Consider the following 25,670-nt stretch of genomic DNA (forward strand, 5'->3'; position numbering starts at 1 on the left):
AGTGCTCCTATAGGTATATGATTCTTTCAGGCACAGCTATTTGTGTGAGAATCCCTCCTTGCAACCTGCACCCCACCCTTGACCTTACCCCACAGACTGAGAAGGGCACTTGGTTGCGAGGCAATGCAGTGTTTAATCACGGGGATAATAGAAACATCACGAAATACAGTAACAAGATGGCCCAGGGTGATAGAAGCAAACTGTCCCCGGAGTCCGGTTCATGCTTGTAGGGCCTTTTTGACAGCTTGGTCTCCTTCTCAATCCATGACAGATAACTAGACACCTTCGTGTATACTCCAGGCAGTTTCTTCCGGCCACAGCCCACTCCCCAGCTGACAATGCCCAGCTGGTACCATTTGCTTGTGTTGGTTTTTTTCTGGCAAACCAGAGGCCCCCCACTGTCACCCTAGGAGAGAAGAGTTGTTTGGGAGTGGAAGGGAAGGTGGCAAGTTGCTCTTACAGCTCATTGAGGGGTGGGCGGCTGGCACGAGGCACAAAGCACTTATGGTGTCACTGGAGGGTGGGTGGATGTTTCTACTTTTGATTCGGCTCCCCAACAACATGCCTATACTCCCAGCTCTGTGACTGTCAGAAAAGGGAGCAAACAGTTTGGTCAAAAGCAATGGTGATGAATGACAATTTGGTCAAAAAACAAATATCCAGGGCTTCCCTGGTGGCGCAGTGGTTGAGAGTCCACTTGCTGATGCAGGGGACACGGGTTCGTGCCCCGGTCCGGGAAGATCCCACATGCCGTGGAGTGGCTGGGCCCGTGAGCCATGGCCGCTGAGCCTGCGCGTCCGGAGCCTGTGCTCTGCAACGGGAGAGGCCACAACAGGCCACAACAGTGAGAGGCCTGCGTGCCAAGAAAAAAACAAAAAAACAAAAAAAAACCAAATATCCATCGTCACTATCATCATCATCATCATCCAGTGACATGCATTCATTCTGATATACCAAGGAGTGGTTTTCTAATCCGTTCTGCCTCTAAGCACTTTTTTGTTTTTCAGAATTCTTTCAGTTTCCCCAGAAAGACCTCATTTTGCTCTTTTTGTGCTGTTCACGATAGCAAAAAATAAAAACTGAAACCCCAAATCCATTATGCTTCATACTAGGTCATTGGTTGAAGACAGCACACATACAGACTGTATATACAGAACGCAAAAAGTACAAAAGTTGTGTCAAAATGTTAGATTGTGGTTCAAAACATCACATTTTAAACAATTTACAAACTTTAAAGCATCATGGAAGAGATTGCCAAATAAGCACAGGTGGCTCAGATGTCATTGACATGAAAATGAAGGAATACACGACCTTTCATACACCCAAACCTTTTGGACCATTTAAAATTTTCTATTAAAGAATAATGTATCTTCAAAAAAAAAAGAAGAATGTATCTTCATCAAAAAATCAGAAAACTGGGGTATGGGAAAAGAACATGAAGAATACCCATAATTATATAAGTAAATTTATATATAAGCACACAGACACGATTGTGTATAAGAAGAATTTTCAGGTAAGATACAGTTAACACTGTTTCTCTGGGGAGTGAACAGGAGAACAATTATAAGAGGTAAACTTCCTCTTCACTGTACACCCCTCTATACCCCTGGAATTTTCTTTCCTGTGTACTGAAATAAAGAAGTGAAGTAAACCACATTTCTAATTTCAACCATGCAGAGGCAACTCTTTAGCCAAATGTAACTTTCCACATCCTCATGTATGCAAATACGTACACGTCATTATTATCGTACAGAAATAGGATCAGGCGGTACATAGTGTCTCACAGCTTACAAAGATCTATTTTTGAAAATATTAGGTAACACATAGAAGAGTCAGAAAGAATGATATGATATGATAATGATATGCCACAAATCCAAAGCAAACAACAATGCCCCTCAAATAGGATATGGGTTTATTTGGTTTTTCTAAACCAGATTGTTATCATGAGCAAATTGCTGTGCCCATCAGCTTCCTTTGAACCAAACTGTCCTTCATCCAGTTCTTTGAAGTCATTGGAAATTCCCATGACCTTTCTTTAAAATGAAGAATTACACTCGCTTCTCTAGGGATGAGGGGATCTATGTGAAAGATGTACAGTTAAGAATTTAAATTTCTGGAGCCAAACAGACCTTGGTTCAGATCCCAGGGTGAATACTTAGTTGAGAGAATGTGAAATTTTTCTTCAGCGTTTTGAGGCTCGTTTCTGTGCTGGTGATGATTGTACCTCTCCTGCAGGACCACAGTGTGAAGGTAAGCAAATGACACCTCGAAAGCACTATGCCTGGCCCTAATATATAGCAAGCCTGTACTCACTGTCAGCTCCCCCCATTTTTGAGGTTGATGAGCCAGGCACATCTGGGCGGGGCCGTGCTGGGCTGCTGAATTTGGAGCCCGGTTTCTATTGGAACCCAAAAGGTGGCTCTCACCCCTGAAGTCAGCGTGCCTTGGTTGGAACTCGGTGTCTGTATTTACCTTGCTGGTGTGTCTTCTGCAAGGCTGTCGACTTTCCTGGTCCTCCTTTTCCCATCTAAAATAGGCCTGCTTCCTAGAGCTAGTTTGATGTATTTGTGGAAGCAGTTTGTATGCTCTTGAGCATGGAACAGATGTAAGAGATGATGATGGAGAAAACAGTATCCGTAGTGTTTACCATGACCCTCCTCTGCACTATGCTCCTCTAAATGCTTTTGTGCATTGACTCATTTTATCTTCACAGCAGTCCTAAGAGGACTCTTAGTAGTCCCATTTTACAGATGGGGAAATCTGAAAAAGCACAGGCACAGAGGGGACTCCAGACTGAGGAGAGGAGCTGGGAGGGAAGCTAAGGGAGACTGCAGCCCTAACCGCTGGCCTGCACAGCCTGCCTTTGGTTACAGAGCATCCCTCCCCAATTCATGTCCACCTGGAACCTCAGAATTTGACCTTACTTGGAAATACGATCTGTGCAGATGTAATTAGTTCCATTAAGATGAAGTCCTACGGGATTAGCATGGGCCCTACTCCAATAACTGGTATTCCTATAAGAAGAGAAAACAGAGGAGACACACACATACAGGGGGGGAGGCCTGTGAAGATGGAGGCACAGATCGGAGGGCTGCACCTACAGGCTCAGGAACGCCCAGGGTTGCCCGCAACCACCAGAAGCCGGAAAAGGCAAGGAAGGATCCTCCCCTAGACCCTCCAGAGGGAGCATAGCCCTGCCGATGCCTTGATTTTGGACTTCTGGCCTCTGGGAAAGAACACGTTTCTGTTGTTTTAATCCACTTCCTATCCAGAGGGGAAAGAGGGAAGCCAGGTAGCCCGGCACTGTTGGCCAGCTTTCTGGGGCAGCCCCTCTCCAGGCCATGGAGAAGCTATGTTACCTGGCAGGTGTCCTTCCCACCTTGAAGATCCCTGGTGCACAGCATGCCCTTGGTGAGCAGAGGCATCGTGTGGAAGCATGTTTCCCACTCGATCAGCTGGATGTTGACTTTCCAGAGCACTGTTTCCGCACTTCGCTTAGGAACTGATCCAGAGAAGAAGCAGATGGGGAGAGGACCCTGAGCTCAGCGCGGTCCCTTTGGAGGACCCACCCACATCATGTCTTTTGACCTCAACAACAAGGGAACTGCTCTGTGGCCCCGGCAATGACCCAGATTTGGACTGGGTGAGGAGGGGGTAGGAGGGGTGTCCGGGAGACTCTTGAGCCCACCCTCTCTGCATCACGAGCTCCTAGGACTGGGTCTCTACTGGATTTCAGCCTCAGTGCACCATTTTCTCACCCTGCCGAGGGTGCCAGGTTCCAGCTAGGGTCCTAAAAAGGAGTTTCATTCAAATCCATGAAGATGTAAAGAGAACCCACGGTGACAAGTCCTGTCCTGGGACCCACGGCACAAAAGGATGGGCTTGAAGCTCATATCAGGGTCCTTGAGGAGTTCACTGCCTGTGGGCTCTAGCTGAGCCCAACTCCTAGAATGTCCACTTCCGAAGATGGGGATGTGTTCCTCTTTGTATGTTGCTGAATCCCCGGAGCCTACAACACTGCCTGAATCAATTAATTAATTGATTAAGAGGAGTTAATTAATTAATCAATTAAGAGGAGTTTCAAAGAAAATGAGGTAGATGAAACACGAGGAACTCTAAGTTAAGAAGGTGGCCTTGTTTTCGAAGCTATTGGAAAGCTTCTAAGGGCAATTCCCAAGGAGGAATCTAACACAGCTCTGAGTTTTGGGACCACATGGGAATCCATGTAGAGCCATTTGGGTGCCTCCTTGGAAGAGCAGTACTGAGTGGAATATGATTTTTCCTGCTCTGTTGATTATGGGGAAAGTCACATTCACCAAGAAGGAAGACAGAAGGACCCCATTTTGTGGGTTGGCTGGGCAAACAGGCAGGAGTAGGTTACAGGTTAACTCTAGAAGGACAAATTTACATTCGGTTTATCCCCTTCTCCTTGGCCTGGATCTGGGGTTTTCAGAGGTTTTAGCCACAGAGTCCTTTATCACAGGGGGCAGAACTGGCCCCATCAGTTGGAACGGAGCTGCTCTGGCTGACATTGGCGTGGACTTCCCAGAGCCCAGCCCCTTTCCCCATTGGTATGTCCCTCCACATTCCTCCAAGCCACCCTGAAGACTCTGAACACTTCTGCCTGGGTTTTCCCTGAGGCCCTGTTTAGGGTCCCTGTTTCACAATATGGACCTAAAACTTACTACATGTGCCCAGGGAGGATGGCTCCCATGTGGACTGAGCAGAAGGGTCATCGTGGGACTTTAACTGAGAACCGGAAGCGCCCAGGTCCCCGAGGCAGACCTCCTAAGGCCAGCAGAGCCTCCAGACTTTGCTTCTCATTGCAAACCTCAGCCAAGGTGCCACCCCCCTCCCCGTTGGGCTATAGTAACTTACTAGTAGTGCCCCATCCAGTCACCCAGCAGTTTCTCCATCTCTCTATGTCAGTGACCTCTGAAAGGCAGATGGGTACCTTCTTGACACCCAAGTTCAGTGGGGATTTGAGCAACAGCAAAGCAGTGTCATTAATGTAGAACCAGCTGTCAAAATAATAGTGAGTAATTAGCTTGTCCACTTTTATCTTTGTCAGGTTCTCGGTGTCAAGATTTCCTTTACCATGTACGACCTCCAAGGTAGATCTTTTTCCAAAACAAAAGAAAGAGAAAATAGGTAAGTGGTGGGAGGGTGAAAGGTGAGCCTTAGGAGAAAATAACTGCACTCGTGTGAGACTGTGATCCTGAGAGCATCTGCGGCTCTGCACTTGACACGGAGCCAGGGAGGAGGAGCCTGACCTGAGTGCCCAGCCTGCCCTCTGGCCAACCAGCTCTTGCCCTGATGGCTCTTTGCTTGGGCAAATTCACTTGTAAATTTCATCAACAAATGTCTGGGAAGCCATACTATGGCATAAGTAATTGAGGGACTTGATTTGCAAGAAAAGCTGACTGGCTATATCACAGACACCTTGGAAGTTTAGCAAAAATATTTTGTAGACTGGGACTCAGACAGCACCTTCTGCCATGCAGCCAGGCCTGGCACCCTGCCCTCAGGGCCTAATCCTTCTATGATTTCTCCAACTCCGTGATCTCTGTCAGCCCACTTTCTCCCTGAGTGAGAGCAAATGCTTAGGAAAGGACTCTCCAGGAGTTTGGACCCGGACTACCTGCACTTAGCAAAATGCTGAGAAGCCCAAGGAACATTTGCTCTGCAGTGTAGGTCCCACACAGCAAGCTGTGCAACACCCTAGGAGGAGAACGGTTTCTTTCCACCTGAAAAGTGTGATATTTAACACAGGTGTCTTCCTCCTGGTATTTTGTTTTATGTCTGATGAATGTGAATAATAGGCAAGTCGGGGCAAATATTCTACCACACTGGTTTGAAAAAATAAAATTCTATCTGCAACACTTACTTATTTTTGTTTTTGAAGCAATGGGCTGCAGTTAGAATCCACCACTCACTGAGGATCGATCCTCCACAGAGATGATTCCCACTGTCAAGGATACGCATCAGCCATGGGAAATCTACAATGTCTGAAGGTACCCCGCCTATGATATCCAAAGCTTCTGACTTGTCAGAACTGTTTATTCTTTGGCCACATTTCACTAAGAGCAGAAAGAAGGAAGAGGGAGGAGAGACCCAGAGCCCAACAGTCAAGGTTGGTTGGCTTGGAAGACACTTAAGTATGATGCCCCTTTCTCACCCCCCAGCACACAGACAGCAGTGGCTCAGCCAGTTTACTACCAGGTGGGAGATCCATCAAACAAAAACAATACCCTACACACCTACCAAGGGCACTGCAATTATGAGATTGTGCTTTTGGGTGCCTTCACCATAGTTGTGCTTCTTGGAAGGGTCTCCATCTGAGGGCCTGTGAGGAGGGGCACACAGCCACAAGCCCTGGGGCCAGATCTTACTCTTGCACCCTAGTAGGGAAGCCCAAGGGAAATTGACCAGCCCCTCCTTTCCCAACTGATTCCTGCATTTTCTGTTGTGACTTATGGCACCACCGCGTTTCACCCAATTTTAATTCTAAAGATCATCCCAATTGCACCTTGAGAGAAATTAAAATTTTGGCATTTCTTATGTGATAGGATTGTTTTGACAGCTTCTGATGGATTTCCAACATCATTTGAGTAACGGGAAACAATAAACATCATAAAATCTAAAATGTTGAATGCTTACTATTTGCCAGGCACCATTCTGTTTTGTCTCAATTAATTAATTTAATTCTCGTACCAACCTCACACGATAGTTGAAATTATCATCATCTCATTTTAAAGGGTAGACAACAAAGGCACGTGTAAGGTTAGGACAACTGGCCCAGACCAACAGCTAACAAATGACCAAGCTAAGATTTGAACCTAGGCAGTCTGTCTCTGGAGTCTGTTCTTACCACTGGGCAAACTGCCTAAGTGTTAACTCTACTTATACCTGGGAGAAAAGTCAATGACATTCATACTATTTCACAGAAGAGCCTAATTTGAGAGGTCTATGTATTCAAACCGTCTCTACGGCATGCATGGTACCATCACCACACACCACGTAGCCAGCAACCTCATCACCACACAGCCTCGCCACCACGTATGTCCCCACCACACGTCACCATCGAACGCACCACTCATCACTCCACGTTTTACGGCCACCACTGCGCATCAGCACCCCCACCAGTCACCACCACTGCTGCCTCTTGTCTCTGCCCTTGGGTCTCTCTCCTCCGACTTCCCTGGCCCTTCAGCTCCCCGGAAGTACTCTGCTACGTCCCATCTCGGGGCTCTTCCCCAGGCTCCCCCCTCATCTGTCTCGCTCCTCTTTGCCTGTTTAATTCCTGTGCATCCCTCATACCTTAGCTCCTTCCTTGCCTTTTAAGATTACACCAGCTACCGTCAGTATAACTTTCTGACTCAACACCCCACCTTCCCCTCAGGACACTAACACCGGTGATGAAGCATTTGTGAAGCTGTTAAAGTCTACTTCCCCCATTAAATTGTAATCTCTATGAGGGATTCCCATTGCTCCTGTCAAGGAAGACCACACGTTGTAAGGAACCTGCAGCCCAATCTCAGATGAAAAGGTTGAATTTTCAGAGCCAACAAGGGAATCTTGGACTTAATATACAAGAAAACAATGTTGGATCTCTGGAAAAATTTTTAAATACTTAATTAAAATAATAATTTGTGAAAATTTAAACCGAATTACCAACGATTAGTAGTCAAATTGGATTAATAATTTAAAAGCCCCATATATTAATCTTTTGCTACATAATGATAGCCACTTACTGAGCACCTACCATGAGTCAGCCTCTGTATTGTGTGTGTGAGAGACACTTAATAATGCCAGCAAACCTCTGAGCTATGGTTGATTATCCCCATTTCGCAGATGAAGAAACCATTTTGGAGAGATCACGTAATTGTTCAAGGCCATTCAGCTTACAAGAGACAGATGGGGATTTTTCGGCCAGGTGTGTCTGGTTCTAAAGCCCAGTTGTTTATTCATCTTGCTCGTAGCTTGCATGGTATGTCTATATTTCGGCAAATCATCCACTGAATTCTTTGAGACTCTTATTTGGCTAAAATGATGGTATGCGGTTTGGATGATTTCTCTCTAAGGCGAACATCAAACTGGCTGAGATATTACATCTAAAGCATTGATCATTGACTGTATCCTGGAAGGGAGGCTTTCTGAGTGAGGTGGGAAGAAGGTTTCACCTGGAGAGCTATCTGATTGGTGGGCAGTGGCAGGCTGCCATCCTGTGTGTAGGACAAGATGTTCAACACAAAAGAGAAAGCAAGATCTGTTGGCATTTTCTGCTGACGGTTCGGAGGTGTTGGAGCGGCAGTTAGGTTACCAAGCCAAGCTGGTACCAACAGATGCCTTTAAAACTTAAATGGGTAAAAAGTCGTCTTACACTTGGGGAAAAAAGTGCATAATAATGCATGACACAAAACTGAGCAAGAACTAATATTTAATAGATTACAGAATAGAGATTGAAACCTATCGGATCACATCTGAATCCTGGGCATGAACCGTCAATACTGAACTCAACAAGGACTAGAAATAAAGTCTTGCAACTCCAGTCAAAAAAAATAATAGATCCCAAACTCGAGGTTGTGAGAGGAGCTTTGACTTGGAAGGTTTTCATATGAAAATGTCAACCACAAGATGCTGATGAGATGACCTGACCGATAAGCACTCCACTTCCTAGACTGTAGCATTTGACGTTCGTTGGTCTGGGGTCTCGAGGTGTAAGAATAGCATTAACAAATGGAGCGTGTTCAGAGGTGAGTGACTAGCCTACTGGGAAGCCTTATTATAGGGAACATAAAAGGACGGGCCTTCAGACTTCTGCAGGGTTTTCTTAAAGACGTGGTATCAGACCTGCTCAGATCCAGTGTCAGTGGGTGAAAACCATATGTTGGCATGAAAAGGTCTTACAGTATAAAAATTCTGCCATATTGTTACATTCCACTTTGTTGGACATCACACAGAACTGAGGGTGACCTGGACAATCTGGGGCCTGTGTTTAATTTAGGGGAGTCCCTGGGAGCCCAGGGAATTTGTATATTCTTCAACATAAAAATGCACTTCATAGAATTCGTTATAGTGGAATAGGCTACCTCTAGGTTCTTCAATTTTCTCACCTTAAAACGAGGAGACTCAATAAAATCATCTCTAAGGTTTTTCCCAGTTCTAAAATACTCTACTTTTATAGTTTAAAATGACGAGGGGGAAACATTTTTACTTAAATTACATTAATATAAAACATAACTATTTTATTAAAATTCTTATATATAAACATTGAAGCAAAACTTTAGCTTCCTTATTCTGAATTTTTCCTTAAGAGGTATGTGATTTTCAGTACAACAGTTTAAATGCTGTATTGATATTGATGCCAGGCTGCCAGTGGTCATGCAGACTGAAACGTGAATGTATTTACATGAAAAGTCTTATACAAGTCCAAAAGTTCTTCTATATTTTTACATGCTCAATGGCTCAACTTTGTTGAAAATTAGAATTGGGGCTGGCCTGGAAAAATAAGAGACCCATGGTTGTGAATCTTAGGAGAGCTCCTGGGAGCCTAAGGGGTTTATATATATACTCTGTAGATAAAAAACCAAATGAAGTCTTAGGTCCGCCAGCACTACAGAGCAAACTCCTGGTGAGGGAGTTCAGAAATCTTCCCTTGCAAATCCCACTGGAATGAAATCACTGCAGACTGTAGATTTTTGCCAAGTGACTGGTTGATCCAGACCCAGAGATGTGACCAAACAAATTAAGATAGGGAGGTCTCATCTCAGCTTTTTAGTTGAGTGTTTTCTCTTTGCCTGCACCATCAGGGTGTCTCAGAAATTCTTTTTGCCCCGAAAGACCCTTTCAATATATTGGTCACCATGAGAGAAAGAGAAGCATGACTGGAGAAACCACTCAAGTCTGCAGAAGGCACTGCTTTTAGCCTGGAAATTTCCTAGCTGGCAGGGCACCTGGTGAAGAGGGAAGGAGTGAGATTTGGAGTCAGAAGTTCTGAGTTGGCTCCACTGGCTAGCTGGAGCCACTGATTTAACCTCTCTGAGCCTCAATATCCTCATCTTTAATACAAAAATAAGTATTAACACAGTCTAATGCCTATTTTTTCATGTCACATTGATTTAGAGGGATGACATTTGGTTTCATTCTAGTTTGGGCCAAGGAGAAAGAAGTCTGAGTTTTGCCCAAGACTTTTGGTTCAATCTGGGGTCATCTCTGGGCAACATTTCAGTGGGAGGATGTACCTGCTGGTTGTCTTCCTGCATCAGTGGTGGCCATTCTTCCTCACACTTTTCTGCCAAATCCACCTCCTCTTCCAAAACTCACGGCTTAATCCTCAGACCACTTCCTTCTCTATGCACTTTGGCTAGAGTATCTCATCCTAGCCAGACTTCAAATATTGTCTTTATACAGATGCTCTCACGTTTACCCTCTCAGGCCTCTCCAATGAGTTCCCAACCCGTTGACCAACGGCCCTCCTCAGTATCTCACAAGAACGTCTAAGAGGTGCCTCAAACCTGACGTGGCCCAAACTGAACTATGGAACCTGACCCCACCCCACATCTTTCTTGTAAGCCTTCCACAGTTCTATGGATGGCACCACGCCTGTTTGCTTGCTTAGGCAAGAGTTATCCTTGACGTCTCCTCTTTCCCTCACTCCCCACGAGCAGTGCATCGGTCAGTTCCATCAACTTTACCAAACAATGTCCTTCACCAGCCATCCTCTCCATCCCCCCTGCTCTAAACCCATCCAGGCTGTCATCCTGCCCTGCCCACTAACTCATCCCCCTCCTTCCACTCTTGCATCCCCACTCCTACACAGTCTGTCCTCTGAAGCAGCCAGAATGTTTTCTCAAGCACCTCTCACTTCTCACTCTCTGATGGCCTTCCACTGTAACCAGAATAAAATCCAAAGTCCTCACTGTGCCTTTACGAGCCCGTCTTTCTCCAGTGGCCCCTTCCCATTCACTCTGCCCCAACTTTACTGGCCTCTCTGCCTCTAAAACATACCCCACTCACTCAGTCTCAGGGCCTTTGCACTTGCTGTCACTTCTGCTTGGAAATACATCTCCTTCTCATCAGATGGGTCTCAACCCAAGTCTTGTCATCTCAGGAAGTCTTTCCATAACCACCCCTTAGAACAGTCTCAACTCCCACCTGCAGACCTCCCATCGCATTAGCCTGTTTCATCTGCTTCATACCATTTAACAGGAGCTGGAATTAACTTATTTATTTATTCATTTCTATGTTTAATACTACCCTCCCCTCACTAGATAGCAAAACTGCTTAAGGGTAGGAATTGAACATGTCGTTCTCTGATATAAAACATCTCTCTCCTAAAACAGCTTCCAGCACGTGACAGAGGTTTGATATCTGTCAACCAGCAAATTGACAGCGTAGCCTGAGGCTCCATAAATTCTCCGGACTCAGGGAGATGCATCCATAGTAGGTATTAAGATGCTGCCTTCCTTACAGTTATATTATTTGTGTTTTGCTTTAGACCAGTTAGGCTCCACATGATCCTTCAGGATGTTTTCAAAGAGAAAGCAGCCCAGAAATTCCTTTTTCTGATCACACAGGGCCTTAAAGCTGCAGGACGTGGCTAGTTAGCATCTCCAGATGGACAGCTAGTTACCCCTCTCAAACGGTTTACTTACAATGGCCCTTCACTCTGGAAAACTCTGGTACCTAACATAGATGTTAAATAGACAAACACACACACATACACACGCACACACGGCTTCTCCACATGTAGCTTTAAAGTTGGGTGTGTGTGGGGAACAATGATCTGAAAGTCTGTTCCAGGGGCCCCAGCCTCAGATTCAGTGGAGGGGCCTTATTAGAAGTGCAGTTCCTCACATCCCACCCACTACTACAGAATCGGCATCCTAGAACTTGACCTTTTGAACAAGCTCCCCAACTGATTCTCCTGGCTGCCGAGGAGAGAGAGCCCCGGAGAGGCACAGACCCAAGAACACCATGAGAGACCTACGTGCCAGGCCGCCGTGTGACCAGGGCAGCGGCAGGGCGACTGGCAGCAGAAGCACCGCTCTTCCATCCCTCCCCGGCTGCCCTGGGGAGCCTGGGGTCCCTGAGGGGATTCGCGCCCGGCTGCGGTGAGAGGGGATGGCAGGGCAGGAGGGGGCGGGGAGGGTGCAGCAGCACCCAGTGCCGACCTCTCTGCCCCCTCACAGGCCGGACAGAGGACCCCCCTCGCCGGCTGTGCCTCTGGGCAGCAGGGACCCTGCCAGGATGCCTGGAGGGCAGGGGCCACCTGGGGTCCAGGCTCTGCCGCTCCAGGCTGGAGCCTCTGGGGAGTGAGGGCAGGGGAGGACGTGGCCTGAGGGCCTGGTCGGCTCCTCACCGCCCTCTGTGACCCAGTTGAAGGCCTGGTGGCATCTGCTGCCAGGCAAGGAACACATGTAAACGCCAGTGGGGGAGGAGCACGGAGCTATTTGGGGCAGGAGACGGATGAAGAACCAGTCATTGTTCCCCATGGATCTTAGCCCGTTTCCTTTCCCTTTTGGATTTCAGCTGTGTCCTATTTCTTTCCTGGTACAGGCTGCTCGGGGTATCTGAGCACAAGGCAGCAGAGACTCGACCCAGGTTCACTGATTCCATTCTGGACAGGGCTGCACGGTGGGACCTCAGACTCGTGTCCCCAGTAAGGGAACTGCTCTGTCTGCTCACGGCCCGCTGGCTCATGGGGATGGAGTCCTCACATCTGCCAGAAAGGGCGGGTGGGTCTAGTCTTTGAGTCCAGCGTGAATCCGTGGCCTGACCTTGTGCTGAGCCCTGTCATGACTTTCTGAATTTCCATCCAGCCCACTGAGGCGGAAACAAGGAGGCTGATGGCTCCAAACCCTCAGGCCCTGGGTGTTTAGGAAGATGGCCTTGAGCAGAGGGAATCGAGAGGGTCCCAGAAGGAAGTGGAATTCCACTCAGAAAGTTGAAATGAAGCCACTTTCATGAAGGGACGGAGAGCTGTGGGCATCGATCGTAAAGTGTCCCCGTGCAGGAGGGCATTTCAGAGACTGGCCACAGCCTTCAGCCACAGGGACAAGGACAGAAATTCTACTTGCTGGAATCCAGTGAGAACGGCAGGTACGGAGGAGAGATCCCGGCAGGAACTGGGTCAAGGAGGGACCCTGCCGCCGGCAGCACAGTGGCCCCAACCGGAAGGGACAGGGAAGAAAGACCCCAACCCCTTCCTTTCCTGCCAGTGCCTCCCATGGCCCAGGGCAAGCCACGTGACATTTAGGATCCCCCAGGGGACCAGTCCTTAGGAGCCAGCCTCCGGGGACTCAGGGAAGGACAGCCAGCACACTTGCAGTGGTAAAATGGGGACAAATGGAAAATTACTGCGCAGCATCATCCAGCGCTCCCTCCCGGAGAGCAGAAGTGAAAGCTGTGAGCCATTCTTATTTCAGGACGGGTAAAGATAGCCAGCTGCCCAGTAAGGCTTTTCATGGTGATGTGCTGGTCTCAGCCTATTGATAGCCAGGCTGACAGCTAGGAACGCTGGTGGCACTCGTCCAGACCATATTACTTGCAGCGAGCCCCCGCGGATATCTCCCCCGATGTGTGGCTCGACCAGCCTTTGTGGTTCGTATTAGGAATTGCAGGATGTGCTTCAGCAAAAACCATCAGGGAACTTTGAGGAACAAGATTTATTACTCACAGGTCCTGAAGGGTACACAGCACACCTGAGGGGCCACACGGCCAGGTTGCAGCGAGAGAGAGAAGGAGAGAGATAACAGACCCGGGGATCTGCTTTTATTAGGGTTGAAGGTAGGGTCTCTAGGGTCTCACAAGTTCGTTCTTTATTGACTAAGTTAAAGCACGCGACCAGGAATTAGGGCGCAGGAAGGAAGAAGAAGGTCACTCAAGCAGTTATGTAGGTTACCGGGGGCTTTCTGGAAAAGGGACCTTCATGGGTGAGGACCTACACAAACCTGGTTCCTTATCTGGCTGTTTGGCTAGTGGCTGTGTCGTACAGCTGGCAAGATGTTTATTCAGGCTGGATGTCTTTCAAAATGGATGACTCAGCAACCCAAAACTTAAAATGTCAAGCACTTAAGTTACACATATATAATATACTGGACTTAGGACTTTGCAGGTATTAATCTCTCGTAATTCTCCTAGTGACTATTTGAGGTATTGCTCGTCTGTTTTCCACGTTTAGTTTATCAGTGTGCCAGATATTGTATCTTGATGTTTAGCCCCATCTCTGCCTTTCTAAACTGTCCTAAGAATTGTAGATGCCGAAAGCTGGTCACGTTTCTCAGAGTCCCAACAGGCTTCAAATTTAGATTCTCAGGCGAGTTTTAGGAGGCAGAAGACAGAAGCATTGTCTTCCCTTAGCACTGTACACAGGCATGCAGATTCCAGCAGAAGACGGTTGTGAAGTTTTGTCATTAACTTTGGATGTCCTCTGGCAAATTGTTACTCTAATGCTGAAGAGGATAATCAGATCATAAGCAGTGAGTTCCTGTGATTCCTGAGACTTACAGAGCTTCTTGAAGCAAGCAACTGTTTTTCCTGGTCTTTGCACTCAGACCCTTTTCATGGTTCTGTAAGCATCCATCTCTATGTACTATATCCCTTTCAGTTTGAGATACATAGAGTATTTTCTATTTTCCTGATAGAATCCTGACTGATACAGTTATTTGGTATTGAAAGTGGTTTCAGGAAATACACCTGCAAAGATGGGAATGGAAGATTTCTTGTCAGGCTTGGTTTGATTTGAAGGCAGTAATGACCTCGTCACTGGTGGGAAATGCGATTCTGGGAATGCAGGGTATGCAGTGTCAAAACAGTCTCTCAAATTATTACCTGTCGTTCTTGGAATCCTATTCAAGGAGAACAAGTGCTTTCTGCAATAGAAGTTTCTGGTGGAAGAGATAAGTACAAGGGTTACTGTCACCGAATGCAGTGGAAAGTTGACCAGGAAAACAGCAACAATAATACTGGAGTTTTACATTTTCAACCCAAAGGCATCGTCTAAGGCCCAGAGAAGTTTCTACAACTGCCCTAAAAGAACCTCTCATCTACTGTATCAAAAATCAGGCCCAGAGTTCTTCCTGCAGGTAGCAGAATGACAACATAACTTGAATTCACAGCTTCTTGAGGTGCTTACATGAAAGGTGATTAATTGGAAAAGAAGGTGACCAAGAAAATCGCAATGGAATATTTGGATGGATTAAGATGAATTCGTGTACTTTAAAACCTCAAATCCCGGGACTTCCCTGGCGGTCCAGTGGTTGGGACTTCGCCTTCCAAGGCAGGGGGTGCAAGTTCGATCCCTGGTCGGGGAACTAAGATCCCCACATGCTGCACGGTGTGGCCAAAAATAAATAAAATAAAATAAAACCTCAAATCCCACTGAGCTTCTGTTCCTATCAGAAGCAGCCCTTCTACGCCTTTCTGGGAAGGCTAATCTCCTTTTCCATGAAGACTTTGTAATGACTTAACTGAAATACAGGGGATGCTGATTCTCCCCATAACCCATCCCTACCACCTCTCAGGGCAGTCAGAACCATAAGTAGAGCCATCACAATAGACTTCATAGGGGATCGGTTCATCTGACCCGGCAGAAGATATTATACACATTAGAAGAACTGCGACATCCTGCTAATGCATGTTTGTAGACACTGGAGGATTATGTGGGAGAAGAGATTCTAAGGGAGTTAAGCAAAGGATAAAGTAAAATGTGATTTGGCCAAATTTATCAATTTGGGTGCACTTAAGAGAAAATCTGTGTTCAAATGAATTATCTGGAGCAGCTAGAAATGGCTCTGTTTGTTTAGTTGACAGACTAAAACCCTGGACAAAAATAAATGGCCTACATTAAATGGAATTCTTTTGTAGAACATAAAAGAAGGAATACAAAATCTTGGATAGGAATGTCAGAATGGATGTATTAAGGGTGACCTGTTCACCCATCCCCTAACTCCATCCCTTAAATGAGTCCTGAGGACACCATGTTAAATTAGGCATTGAAAAGTACATTTCCATAAGGAGCATCAGCGTCCTTGAAAGACCCTGTTGTGGCCATCGTCTGTAGGCTGAGGGTGATGTAACATGTAACCTATCTTGTGGAAGGTTGATTACACTTGACTTCTTCCCTTGTGGAGTAAGCAGTCATTTTTCATCATAGAAATAGGCATTTATTCTGTATATGGATGTGTCTTCCTTGCTCACAAAGCTTCTGCCACCCCACTAAATGCCTAGTTACTCATCATATGGTTTTCCACTGGGCACAACTTCTGATCAACTGGCTATAATGCAACAGAAGCGAGGCAACATGTTTGTGCCCGTGGGATTCACTGCTCTTACCATGTATCCCAGCACCCGGAAGGAGCGCACCTGCCAGAAAAGAGGAATGGCCTACTGAAGTTTCTGTAACTGAGCCTATTGAGATCTAACAACTTCCAAGGTTGAAGTGCTCTTTTACAAAGTATGGTGCATCTCAAGGGCCAGTGTTCAATATATGGTGCTGCTTCTCCCATGACCAGAAAACATGGGTTTGTAAATCAAGGGTTAGAAACGCAACTGGAATACTAATTGGTTCCAATTACTATTCACCTAATGATCCGCCCTAAAAATATTTTGCTTCTTATCACAACTTTGAGCTGTGGAGGTTTACAAGTCTTAGTTCCCAAGGGAGGAATGCATTTATTAAGAAACACAATGGATCTATCGACCTGAGAGTTGAGACTGCATCCTAGCTGCTTGGAGCTCATCAAGCCGTTGAACTAAAAGGCAAAGAAGGAGTTAATGTGTTGACTGAGATGATTGATGCTTTTTTTTTTTTAAGACATTATTTATTTAATTTTTGGCTGCATTGGGTCTTAGTTGCAGCATGCAGGATCTTTCGTTGTGGCGCACGGGCTCTTCATTGTGGTGTGCGGGCTTCACTCTAGTTGTGGTGCACAGTCTCCAGGGCACATGGGCTCTGTAGTTTGTGGCACGTGGGCTCTAGTTAAGGCATGTGAGCTCATTAGTTGTGGCGCGCAGGCTTAGTTGTCCTGCATCATGTGGGATCTTTAGTTCCCTGACAAGGGATCAAACCCGTGTCCCCTGCATTGCAAGGCAGATTCTTTACCACTGGACCACCAGGGAAGTCCCTGATTGACACTTATTATCGAGAGACTACAGCTATGCTGCAAATAGAGTTTGGACAAGGAGGAATATGTCTGGTGGGGGGGGGTCCATGCAATCCTCTGGGGATGCTGTTAGTATTTCATTGTCCATAGGGAGAAATTAATGGAAAAGTATAATAACCCAATCTAGGCAAACCACCAAGAGCTCAAAACTGAAAGTTTGGGTCACCCCACCAAGTAAAGAACCACGACCAGCTGAGCTTCATTCAAGTTGGAAGAAGGAATGTACAAATACCAACCTCAGAATCAGCTGTAGACTTGAGAATTATAGTAGCTATCCAGATCTTCATGTTTGCTTTGTTGTGTATTTGGTTCAACACTTTTTCATGTGTTGCTGGTGGTTAAATTTATTATTTGGTCTTCAGGATATAAGACTGTGGTTGCCATGGAGGTGCACGATTCAGATCTGCTTTAGAGAACCTGTTGCAAGGAGCGTAGCTGACGGCAGCAGTCATGCCAAGACCACCCTTCTCCTGGGCTGCATTCAGCCAATGTCTGAGAGTGGCTGAAGGTACAGGAGTGGGTCCATTACTACCCACTGTGGCAATCTGCCAGGAGATCCCATCGACCTGATGGAGACTTTCTCAGACCTGCACTGGGGTCTGGAGACGCCCTGCCTAATGCCGCTCCCCTGCCCTCTCCGTCCCAGGCATTTCCCTCAGTACGTTCCTTTCACATATAATTATGCCTTGGCATCTGCCTCTTGGAGGACCCAAAGTGACACAAAGATATAAAGGTGGAATGTGATAGAACTGAAAGAGAAATGATTTTCACCTGGAGATGGGTATTGTCATTTATGAGACTTTGGTTCCCACTTTGGGGCAGAGAATCAGAGTGTTTTTGTTTGTATGAAGGATATTTGTACTTGTTTGGCAGGAGCATGCTGTTGTTACTATTCTTTCTTTCTAGAATGTTCAATATGATAGAAGTTTGTGTGTGTGTATGCTGAGAAGCCAACATGGTGTGGGTTTGCTAGATAGTGTCTAGTATCACTCAAAACCCATTTCCCTGAATGCTGAATCCCCATTTTTCTGTGTCATAAGATCTGGAAGTCTCTGAATTGCACTGGCCTTATGCAGGTGACTTTCGGTCCAGTGAGATGCACTTGCTAATATTTGAGATGCAGAAAGGCAGGAGGCAGTAGCAGTGGCAGCTGAAGCCAGTCTCCAGTAGAAGTGAGTGTTTACAGTGGCCTCTCAGTTCCCTGCTGGTCACCAGTTTGAGGGCTGCAGGACAGCTGGGCGGGGAGAGAGGGAGCCCGGTTTCCTTCTCCTTCCCAACCACTGGCTGCAGCCCTGGCCTCCTGGCCTTGGGTCAGAGCCACAGTGATGGGGCCTGAAAACTAGTAGAGGTCCCTGACTTCTGTTTATAAAATCACTGGAAAACTGGAGGAGCAGCCCTTTAACTAAGCCGGCTCTTATGGTAAGAGTTTCTGTCTGCTAACTTTACCCAGAACCTCTTTAACTCTCTTATCTGAACTTTCCCTTCAACCATCTATTGGGCTCGCCAGAATGTTCCTTCGGGTTTTTCTGTAAGATAATCTCACCATTCACTGTGCATTTTGCTTTGCAAGATGAAAAGAGCTCATAAATACTTCAAATGTTCTTCCTCTTTTCTCCTCTTCATTTCTTTCTATAAGTTATGGTAAGGTATTTAAGATTAAAAATGGTATAAATAGGGGCTTCCCTGGTGGCGCAGTGGTTGAGAGTCCGCCTGCCAATGCAGGGGACGCCGGTTCGTGCCCCGGTCCGGGAGGATCCCACATGCCGCGGAGCAGCTGGGCCCGTGAGCCGTGGCCGCTGAGCCTGCATGTCCGGAGCCTGTGCTCCGCAACGGGAGAGGCCACAACAGCGAGAGGCCCGCGTACTGCAAAAAAAAAAAAAAAAAAAAAAAAAACTCTATCAGTTGACTTCCCTGGTGGCGCAGTGGTTAAGAATCCGCCTGCCAATGCAGGGAACATGGGTTCGAGCCCTGGTCTGGGAAGATCCCACATGCCTCAGAGCAACTAAGCCCATGCGCCACAACTACTGAGCCTGTGTTCTAGAGCCCGCGAACCACAACTACTGAAGCCCACATGCCTAGACCCTGTGCTCTGCAGCAAGAGAAGCCACTGCAATGAGAAGCCTGTGCACTGCAACGAAGAGTAGACCCTGCTTGCTGCAACTAGAGAAAGCCCACGCACAGCAACGAAGGTCCAACACAGCCAAAAATTAAAATTTTTTTTTAATTTAAAAAACCTATCAGTGAGTGGCCAGTGAAAACAAGCTCAGGGCTCCCACTGATTCTGCATTATGGTGAGATGTACAATTATTTCATTATATAGTACAATGTGATAATAGAAATAAAGTGCACAATAAATGTAATGCAGTTGAATGATCCCAAAACCATACCCCCTCCAGTCCGTGGAAAAATTGTCTTCCACAAAACCGGTCCCTGGTGCCAAAAAGGTTGGGGACCACTGCCCTACATGTCCATTAAAACCCAAGAGTCTGGATTTATACCTCTTGTTGGCTTTTTAGTCTGCATAACAACTCTGGACTCTTACTTCTGTTTTGATTTTGATTCCCTAAACATTTCCTTTCCTGAAGGCTCAGCTATGCATTTTAAAGGATACTTGTTGACTTTTAGCCTTCATAGATGTTTACTAAAAAACAGAAAATAAATTGATCTGAGAGTCAGAAATATGAATTTTAGTCCTGGATCTGTTAATAGCCTTTAGCAAAACCTTGCCTTCTGTAGAGCTCAGTACCCTTAAAGTAAAGTGAAGGGTAGGATTGATTTCCGTCAGTATTTTTCAAATGACGACTTACATTTCACATCCTATTATTGAGTCACAATATCAATTTAGTGGGTTGTAATTAGCACGTAGGGAGGAAGGACATGTATTGTTTCATGAAACTTTAGCTCTGTGTGTGTGTGTGTGTGTGTGCACGTGTGTACCAGGCCATGAGGTAGGATCAATGTCTTGCTGTGGCTTACACAGGCCACCATTGTGAGTATTGATCTTCCTCATTGCTTCGAACCTCCCCCGCAGTGAGTGCTTTCTAATGGGCATTGATGCAAAGCACAGAGGTCTCTTCTCAGCTCCATCCACATGCCTCTTCCCTATAGACCTTCTTATTTTCAATCTTCCAGTCTTTCTCCTTCCAAGCCTTTGACCAACCAGCCAACCTATTCATCGCTGCCCAAGAGGCCTTACCTCCCACCACCTATGTCTTCCTAGAAATGAGATGATCAAGTGCACCATTCGAAGCTCTGCCCGCAGAGGTATTTCCCTGCACCACATCATGCAGTGCGAACCTTGAGCAGCACCAGGACTGAGGATTTTTCCTCTATCATCAGCTGGCACAGAGCCTCTTGTTAAGTCAAGTTATAAGCTAAGAGAGAAGCTTTGTGGCAACAGATGTAGGTGATGTGGGGGCAATGTGTTCATACAACTCACTTAGACTTGCTTGAGCCCAATCCTAAATTTCCATCAGAAGCTAGAGTGTTGGTGGCCTGTCACACCATGTGACTTGGTGGGTGATGAAGGGTAGCTCCAGGTCACATAGTTACTTGGTGTCCCATGACCAGGTGCTCACTCTTTACTAGGACTCTGTGGCACAGCAGGAATTGTTTTACAAATCGGAATTCTCTGCTGCAGAAGGCAGATTGCTTCAGATTCATAACAGTCTAGAACTCTCCTATTCTGGCTTGCCAGTCACTCCACACAATGTCAATATCTAACATGGGGACATAATCTTTTTTTTAATTAAAGTATAGTTGACTTACAATGGTGTATACATTTCTGCTGTACAGCAAAGTGATTTAGTTATACAGATATATGCATTCTTTTTCATATTCTTTTCCATTATGGTTTATCACAGGATGATGAGTATAGTTCCCTTGGCTATACATTAGGACCCTGTTGTTTATCCATTCTATATTTAATAGTTGCCTCACAGTTTTCTGGAAACAAATTCATATCCTTTGTATTTCAGTCTGGCCACATAAACTCTTCTGGTTCCTCTCAGTGAAAGGACCTGCTTACTTTCTTGTCCTTGGATTTTTATCCTTTCTTACTTGATGAGTCATGGCTTTGGCCACTCAACAGTGACCCTCATTCAGTTATCCACAGGTACGAAAGGGCAGATGTTGCGGCCAAGCCACCATTTTGCCCTAACTTTGTTTGGATCTATTAAGGGGAGGGAAAGAAAAGGGTGGTCTCTAAGTCCCAAGTCATAATCTCCCTACTTTCAACTCCACACAGGACAAGAAACCCCTGATCCTAAGTCTACCATAGACTTTCTTTCCTGAATAGCCCAGGAGATTAAGGCATTTGTAATGGGAAATGGAGCTCCCTGTGTTTGGGTCCCCGTTAAGCACTGAGCTGATGGAATTAAAGCCCGTTGTTAGCTAGGTAATATTGTGTACCATGAGAGAAAGTAATAGAAGTTATGCAGAATGTCAGAGTGATGAAGGAGCTTAGGACTCATCTGACCATATCTCCTTCTTCATAGATAGAGAAACCAAGGCCCAGAAACAGGAAGTGATTTCTCGAGGTTGGTTTTCCAACACTGTCCTAAAGCCTTCTTGACCTCCTTGTCAAAGGCCATTGTCTCTTTTTAGTTCTCATGGAGAACTGAGTCCATGTCTATCTTCCAGGGTCTAGCATAGGGGCTAACTTATAGTCGATGCTCCATTAAATGCTTGTGTAAGGATGGGCAGGGAGAAGGGAGAAGGAGGAGGAGAAGAAAGTGTGGGTCCAAAGCTTAGTGACCTGCTTTATCACCAGTAAACATGGTGGTAAGCAGCATTTGAGACCCCAAGCCTAACCATAAGGGGTACTGCAGAACACGAGGCACGGACCTTCTCTGGGCTCCTGAGATGATGTAGGCTTTCCCCTCCTTTTCTGTCTCTTCCTGGATCCATGGAAGAAATTGAGCCACAGACACAAACATACCAGGCCTCCCCCTGAAGCCAGATCTTATGCCCCAACTGAAGGTACCCACTTGGAAGATCCTCTGGTTTCCATATAGATAGTACAGACCATAGGTGCCCCACTATCTCCCTGAGAATGAGAAAAGGGAGAAGGAACAGTCTGGAGCCATCAACAGTACTTCTAACAAGAGGGCAGAGTAAGAGGGTCCTGGTGGCATGGGCTAGGGCCTTCCCTCCTCTGGGAACCCAGAACATGGTGGGGCGTGTGGAGGATGGGGCTGAAGCAGCGGCTGAGTACCTGGCAACTGCCTTTGGTGCCCAGTTCTTTCCAGGCACAAAGCATGTTCCTGGAGAACTGGTCTACCCTCTGGCTGCATTCTCTCCAGTTAATCTGCACCACTCTCAGCTTCTGCAGGTACATGTTTAAGTTATCTTTTTTTTTTTTTTTTTTTTTTTTTGCGGTACGCGGGCCTCTCACTGCTGCGGCCTCTCCCGTTGCGGAGCACAGGCTCCAGACGCGCAGGCTCAGCGGCCACGTCTCATGGGCCCAGCCGCTCCGCGGCATGTGGGATCTTCCCGGACCGGGGCACGAACCCGTGTCCCCTGCATTGGCAGGTGGACTCTCAACCACTGCGCCACCAGGGAAGCCCTAAGTTATCATTCTGATCGGCAAAGTGAGGAAGCTAGAGTGAGAATGAGCACTGCACCAACCACTGAGAATGACGGGCCCACAAATGATGATGAGGAGGGCCTGGAAGGATGCAAACGCTCAGCAAGTCACAGACTCACAGAGTAGGAAGGCCTTAGAGGTGATGTAATGCAACACCCACTCAATCTCCTCTCTAGCATCTCCAATAAGTGGTTCCTTCATTTCTGCTTATATTTCTACTTCCTTTTGGGAAGCTCACTCCCTCTGGAAGCAGCCTACCAAACCCTCACCCCAGCCCCTGCCAGGTGAACCTGGAATGACCTTTCTCCTTGACTCTACCACCTCTTCACAGCCATGCTTTGCTCCTGTGCAGAGGTTCAGAACAGCCCCACTTCTGAATCAGTCTCTTCCAGGCCAGTGGAGAAACCAGGAAGACGGCACACCTATAAGTGCCATCTTGTAGGAAGGAAACAACCTTGACCCTAGAGGAGCTTCTGGCCTTCTCCTCATCCCACTCCCACATCCTTGTCTGGCCAGCCTGGTGCCTTGGGAAAGGATCAGAGTAATTGATGACTATGCTTGGTTGGGGAATCACTGTCTCAGAGTTATCTCAGGATGGTGATCTACATGAGCTTCATCCGATGGTAAACAGTTGGGGAGATGCAATTATAAAACAGCCCAGGGGGGCTTCCCTGGTGGCGCAGTGGTTGAGAGTCTGCCTGCCGATGCAGGGGACACGGGTTCGTGCCCCGGTCCGGGAAGATCCCACATGCCGTGGAGCGGCTGGGCCCGTGAGACGTGGCCGCTGAGCCTGCGCGTCCGGAGCCTGTGCTCTGCAGCGGGAGAGGCCACAGCAGTGAGAGGCCTGGGTACCACAAAAAAAAAAAGAAAGAAAAAGAAAGCCGCCAGCATTCAGGGTGTGGGTAACATGTCCAAGGGCGGGAGAGCGCTGAGTCCAAAGGAAGAGCAGAGGGAAAACTCAGAGCTTCCCGGGGCAAGACCGGGGCCAGGTGATGCAGTGTGCTTTGGGACATTTCCCTATGCCAGTAAAGAAAGGCTTAGCCCTTGATCAAGGCCAAGGCCCACGAAGTATTATTCAGAACAGGTAAGGAAAGCTGCACACCAGGCCTCAGCCTACCACTCAGGCTGAACACCTGGATGTTGCTTTCTCCCGATCTTGGAGAAAAAGTAAGTCACACATCCTGGAATTTCTCCTCCCAGAAGGTAGCTGGAGCCACAGCCTTGGTGTAGTAAAGAGGGCCCACCACCCAAATCATATGATCTTGTCTTGAGCTTCACAACAACTTTACTGTGAGCATTATTTTTCCTTTTCTGCAGAGGAGAAAACCGAGGTCGTGAGGCTGGGCAGAGCAGACAAAGCAAGTCTAGAAAATGCCCAGTGGTCACTTTGGGAGCTGAATTAGCACATGATTCACTTCTAACCATTGGGCCTGGCCAGTGGCCAGGAAGGCGTTACTAAGGATGCTTGTGTAGAGTCCACCCAAGTCTGTGCACTAAAAGCATCCAAAAAAAAACAAAAAAACCCAAATCGTAAGGTCCAGATGCCATGGCTAAGCCGCTGACATAAGGGGAAGACGGGCCGGGCACTTCCATCTCTGAGTCTGATCTTTCCATACTTAGAAATGGACAGGGGCCTATCTGGAGATTTGGGGGCCACGTGGAATAAACCCAGAAAGGGGGAGCAGGGATTGTTGGCTGCTGGGCTGAGTATGGAGGGGAGGCCAGGGCCTCTGAACCCAGCCTTCGGGTCCGTGCTTGCGGCCCAGATCAGAAGCCTGAGCAGAGAACCTGGCACGTGGCCCAATGGCCGTTCAGGCTGCGCAGGCCTCCAGGCCTCCTGGACCACCTCCCTGTTCCCAAGGATTCCAGCCGGCAGCGCCTCGCGCAGGCCTTCTGCACACATTCACAGGGGACCCCTGACAGAACAGGCCCTGTGGAAGAGGAGGCATCTGAGCCTTAAGGAGCTCGGGGTGTGAGGGGGCCATAGTAAGTTGCCCACTGAGGACTCGTGAAGCGCAGGCCGTGCCCAGGTCGGGAAGGGAAGCTCAGCCAAGGAGGCGTCAAGCATGAGGACCATCTCAGGAGCTGAACAGCCAGAAGAGAAGCCTGCATGACTCAGACCCGCAGCCCACTGTGACATCACCGGCAGGGCTGGCTGTAAGGGGGAGGCCCCGTCAGAGTCATTCCCCTCTGCCCCGGCTTCCGTCACCTCCCAGGCCAACAGTCATGCCCAGGGCCATGCTCCTGTGGTCCCTTTTGCTGCTCATGCCCCAGGCCAGGGACGCACATCTGGGTAAGTGGACGCCTGCCCAGGCCCGAGCGGCTCTCCAGGCGGGGCTGGGCACGACCCTGGCCCAGCTCTCTCCTTTCCGTCCCCCCAGGGCTGAGCCTGAGGGGCCGAGGGACAGAGGCCTGGACGATCCCACAAATCAGCTAATGGGCCACTAAGAGGCCAGTTCACGGGAACAGTGGCTTCCTGTTCCCCCTACACCCCTCCTGGAAACCACTTCCCTTGCCCCTTCTCCTGCCCCAGCCCCAAGTTCAACCTGTCTGACCTTAAGTTTTGGGTTTGAAACCCGAGACTTTATCCTTGAATAAATAGTGGAGCGCTGAGAAGCTCGGGCCCAGAATGAGCTGAGCTTTGGTCCTGGGACTCAGATGCTGAACAGATGCCCAGGACACCCATGTGCAGGAGAGGTGGGGTGGAGGTGGGCCGGGGGTGCCTGCTATGCTCCACGGGCAGCTCCTCGCAGCTCCTGACAGGTTGTTTCTCTCTCTTGGGGCGGGGGGTGGCAGGTGGCTGAAGTGGAAAGGAAGCTGTTATGGGTCAGGTACTTTCCCCCGTTAGATGCCCACACTACCCCAGAGGGCTCTCCACTCTTAGCCCCACGCGTGGGTAAGGAACTCCGAGCCTC

At 47.6% G+C, this 25,670-nt stretch overlaps 1 protein-coding gene across 1 annotated transcript in view; it reads left to right on the forward strand.

The window, feature by feature from the left end:
• Positions 1 to 6,025: 6,025 nt before the first annotated feature.
• The window catches only part of PRSS55 (serine protease 55), a gene marked incomplete at both ends in the record, with an annotated part of 33,599 nt that continues 13,954 nt past the window's right edge, over positions 6,026 to 25,670 (forward strand). Inside the window, 2 exon segments of the mRNA XM_082626741.1 lie at positions 6,026 to 6,133; positions 7,855 to 7,936. Coding sequence (XP_082482867.1) covers positions 6,026 to 6,133; positions 7,855 to 7,936 — 190 coding nt within the window.

This window comes from Mesoplodon mirus (genome assembly GCF_964341445.2).
Source record: "Mesoplodon mirus genome assembly, chromosome: 1".
Taxonomy (NCBI): Eukaryota; Metazoa; Chordata; class Mammalia; order Artiodactyla; family Ziphiidae; genus Mesoplodon; species Mesoplodon mirus.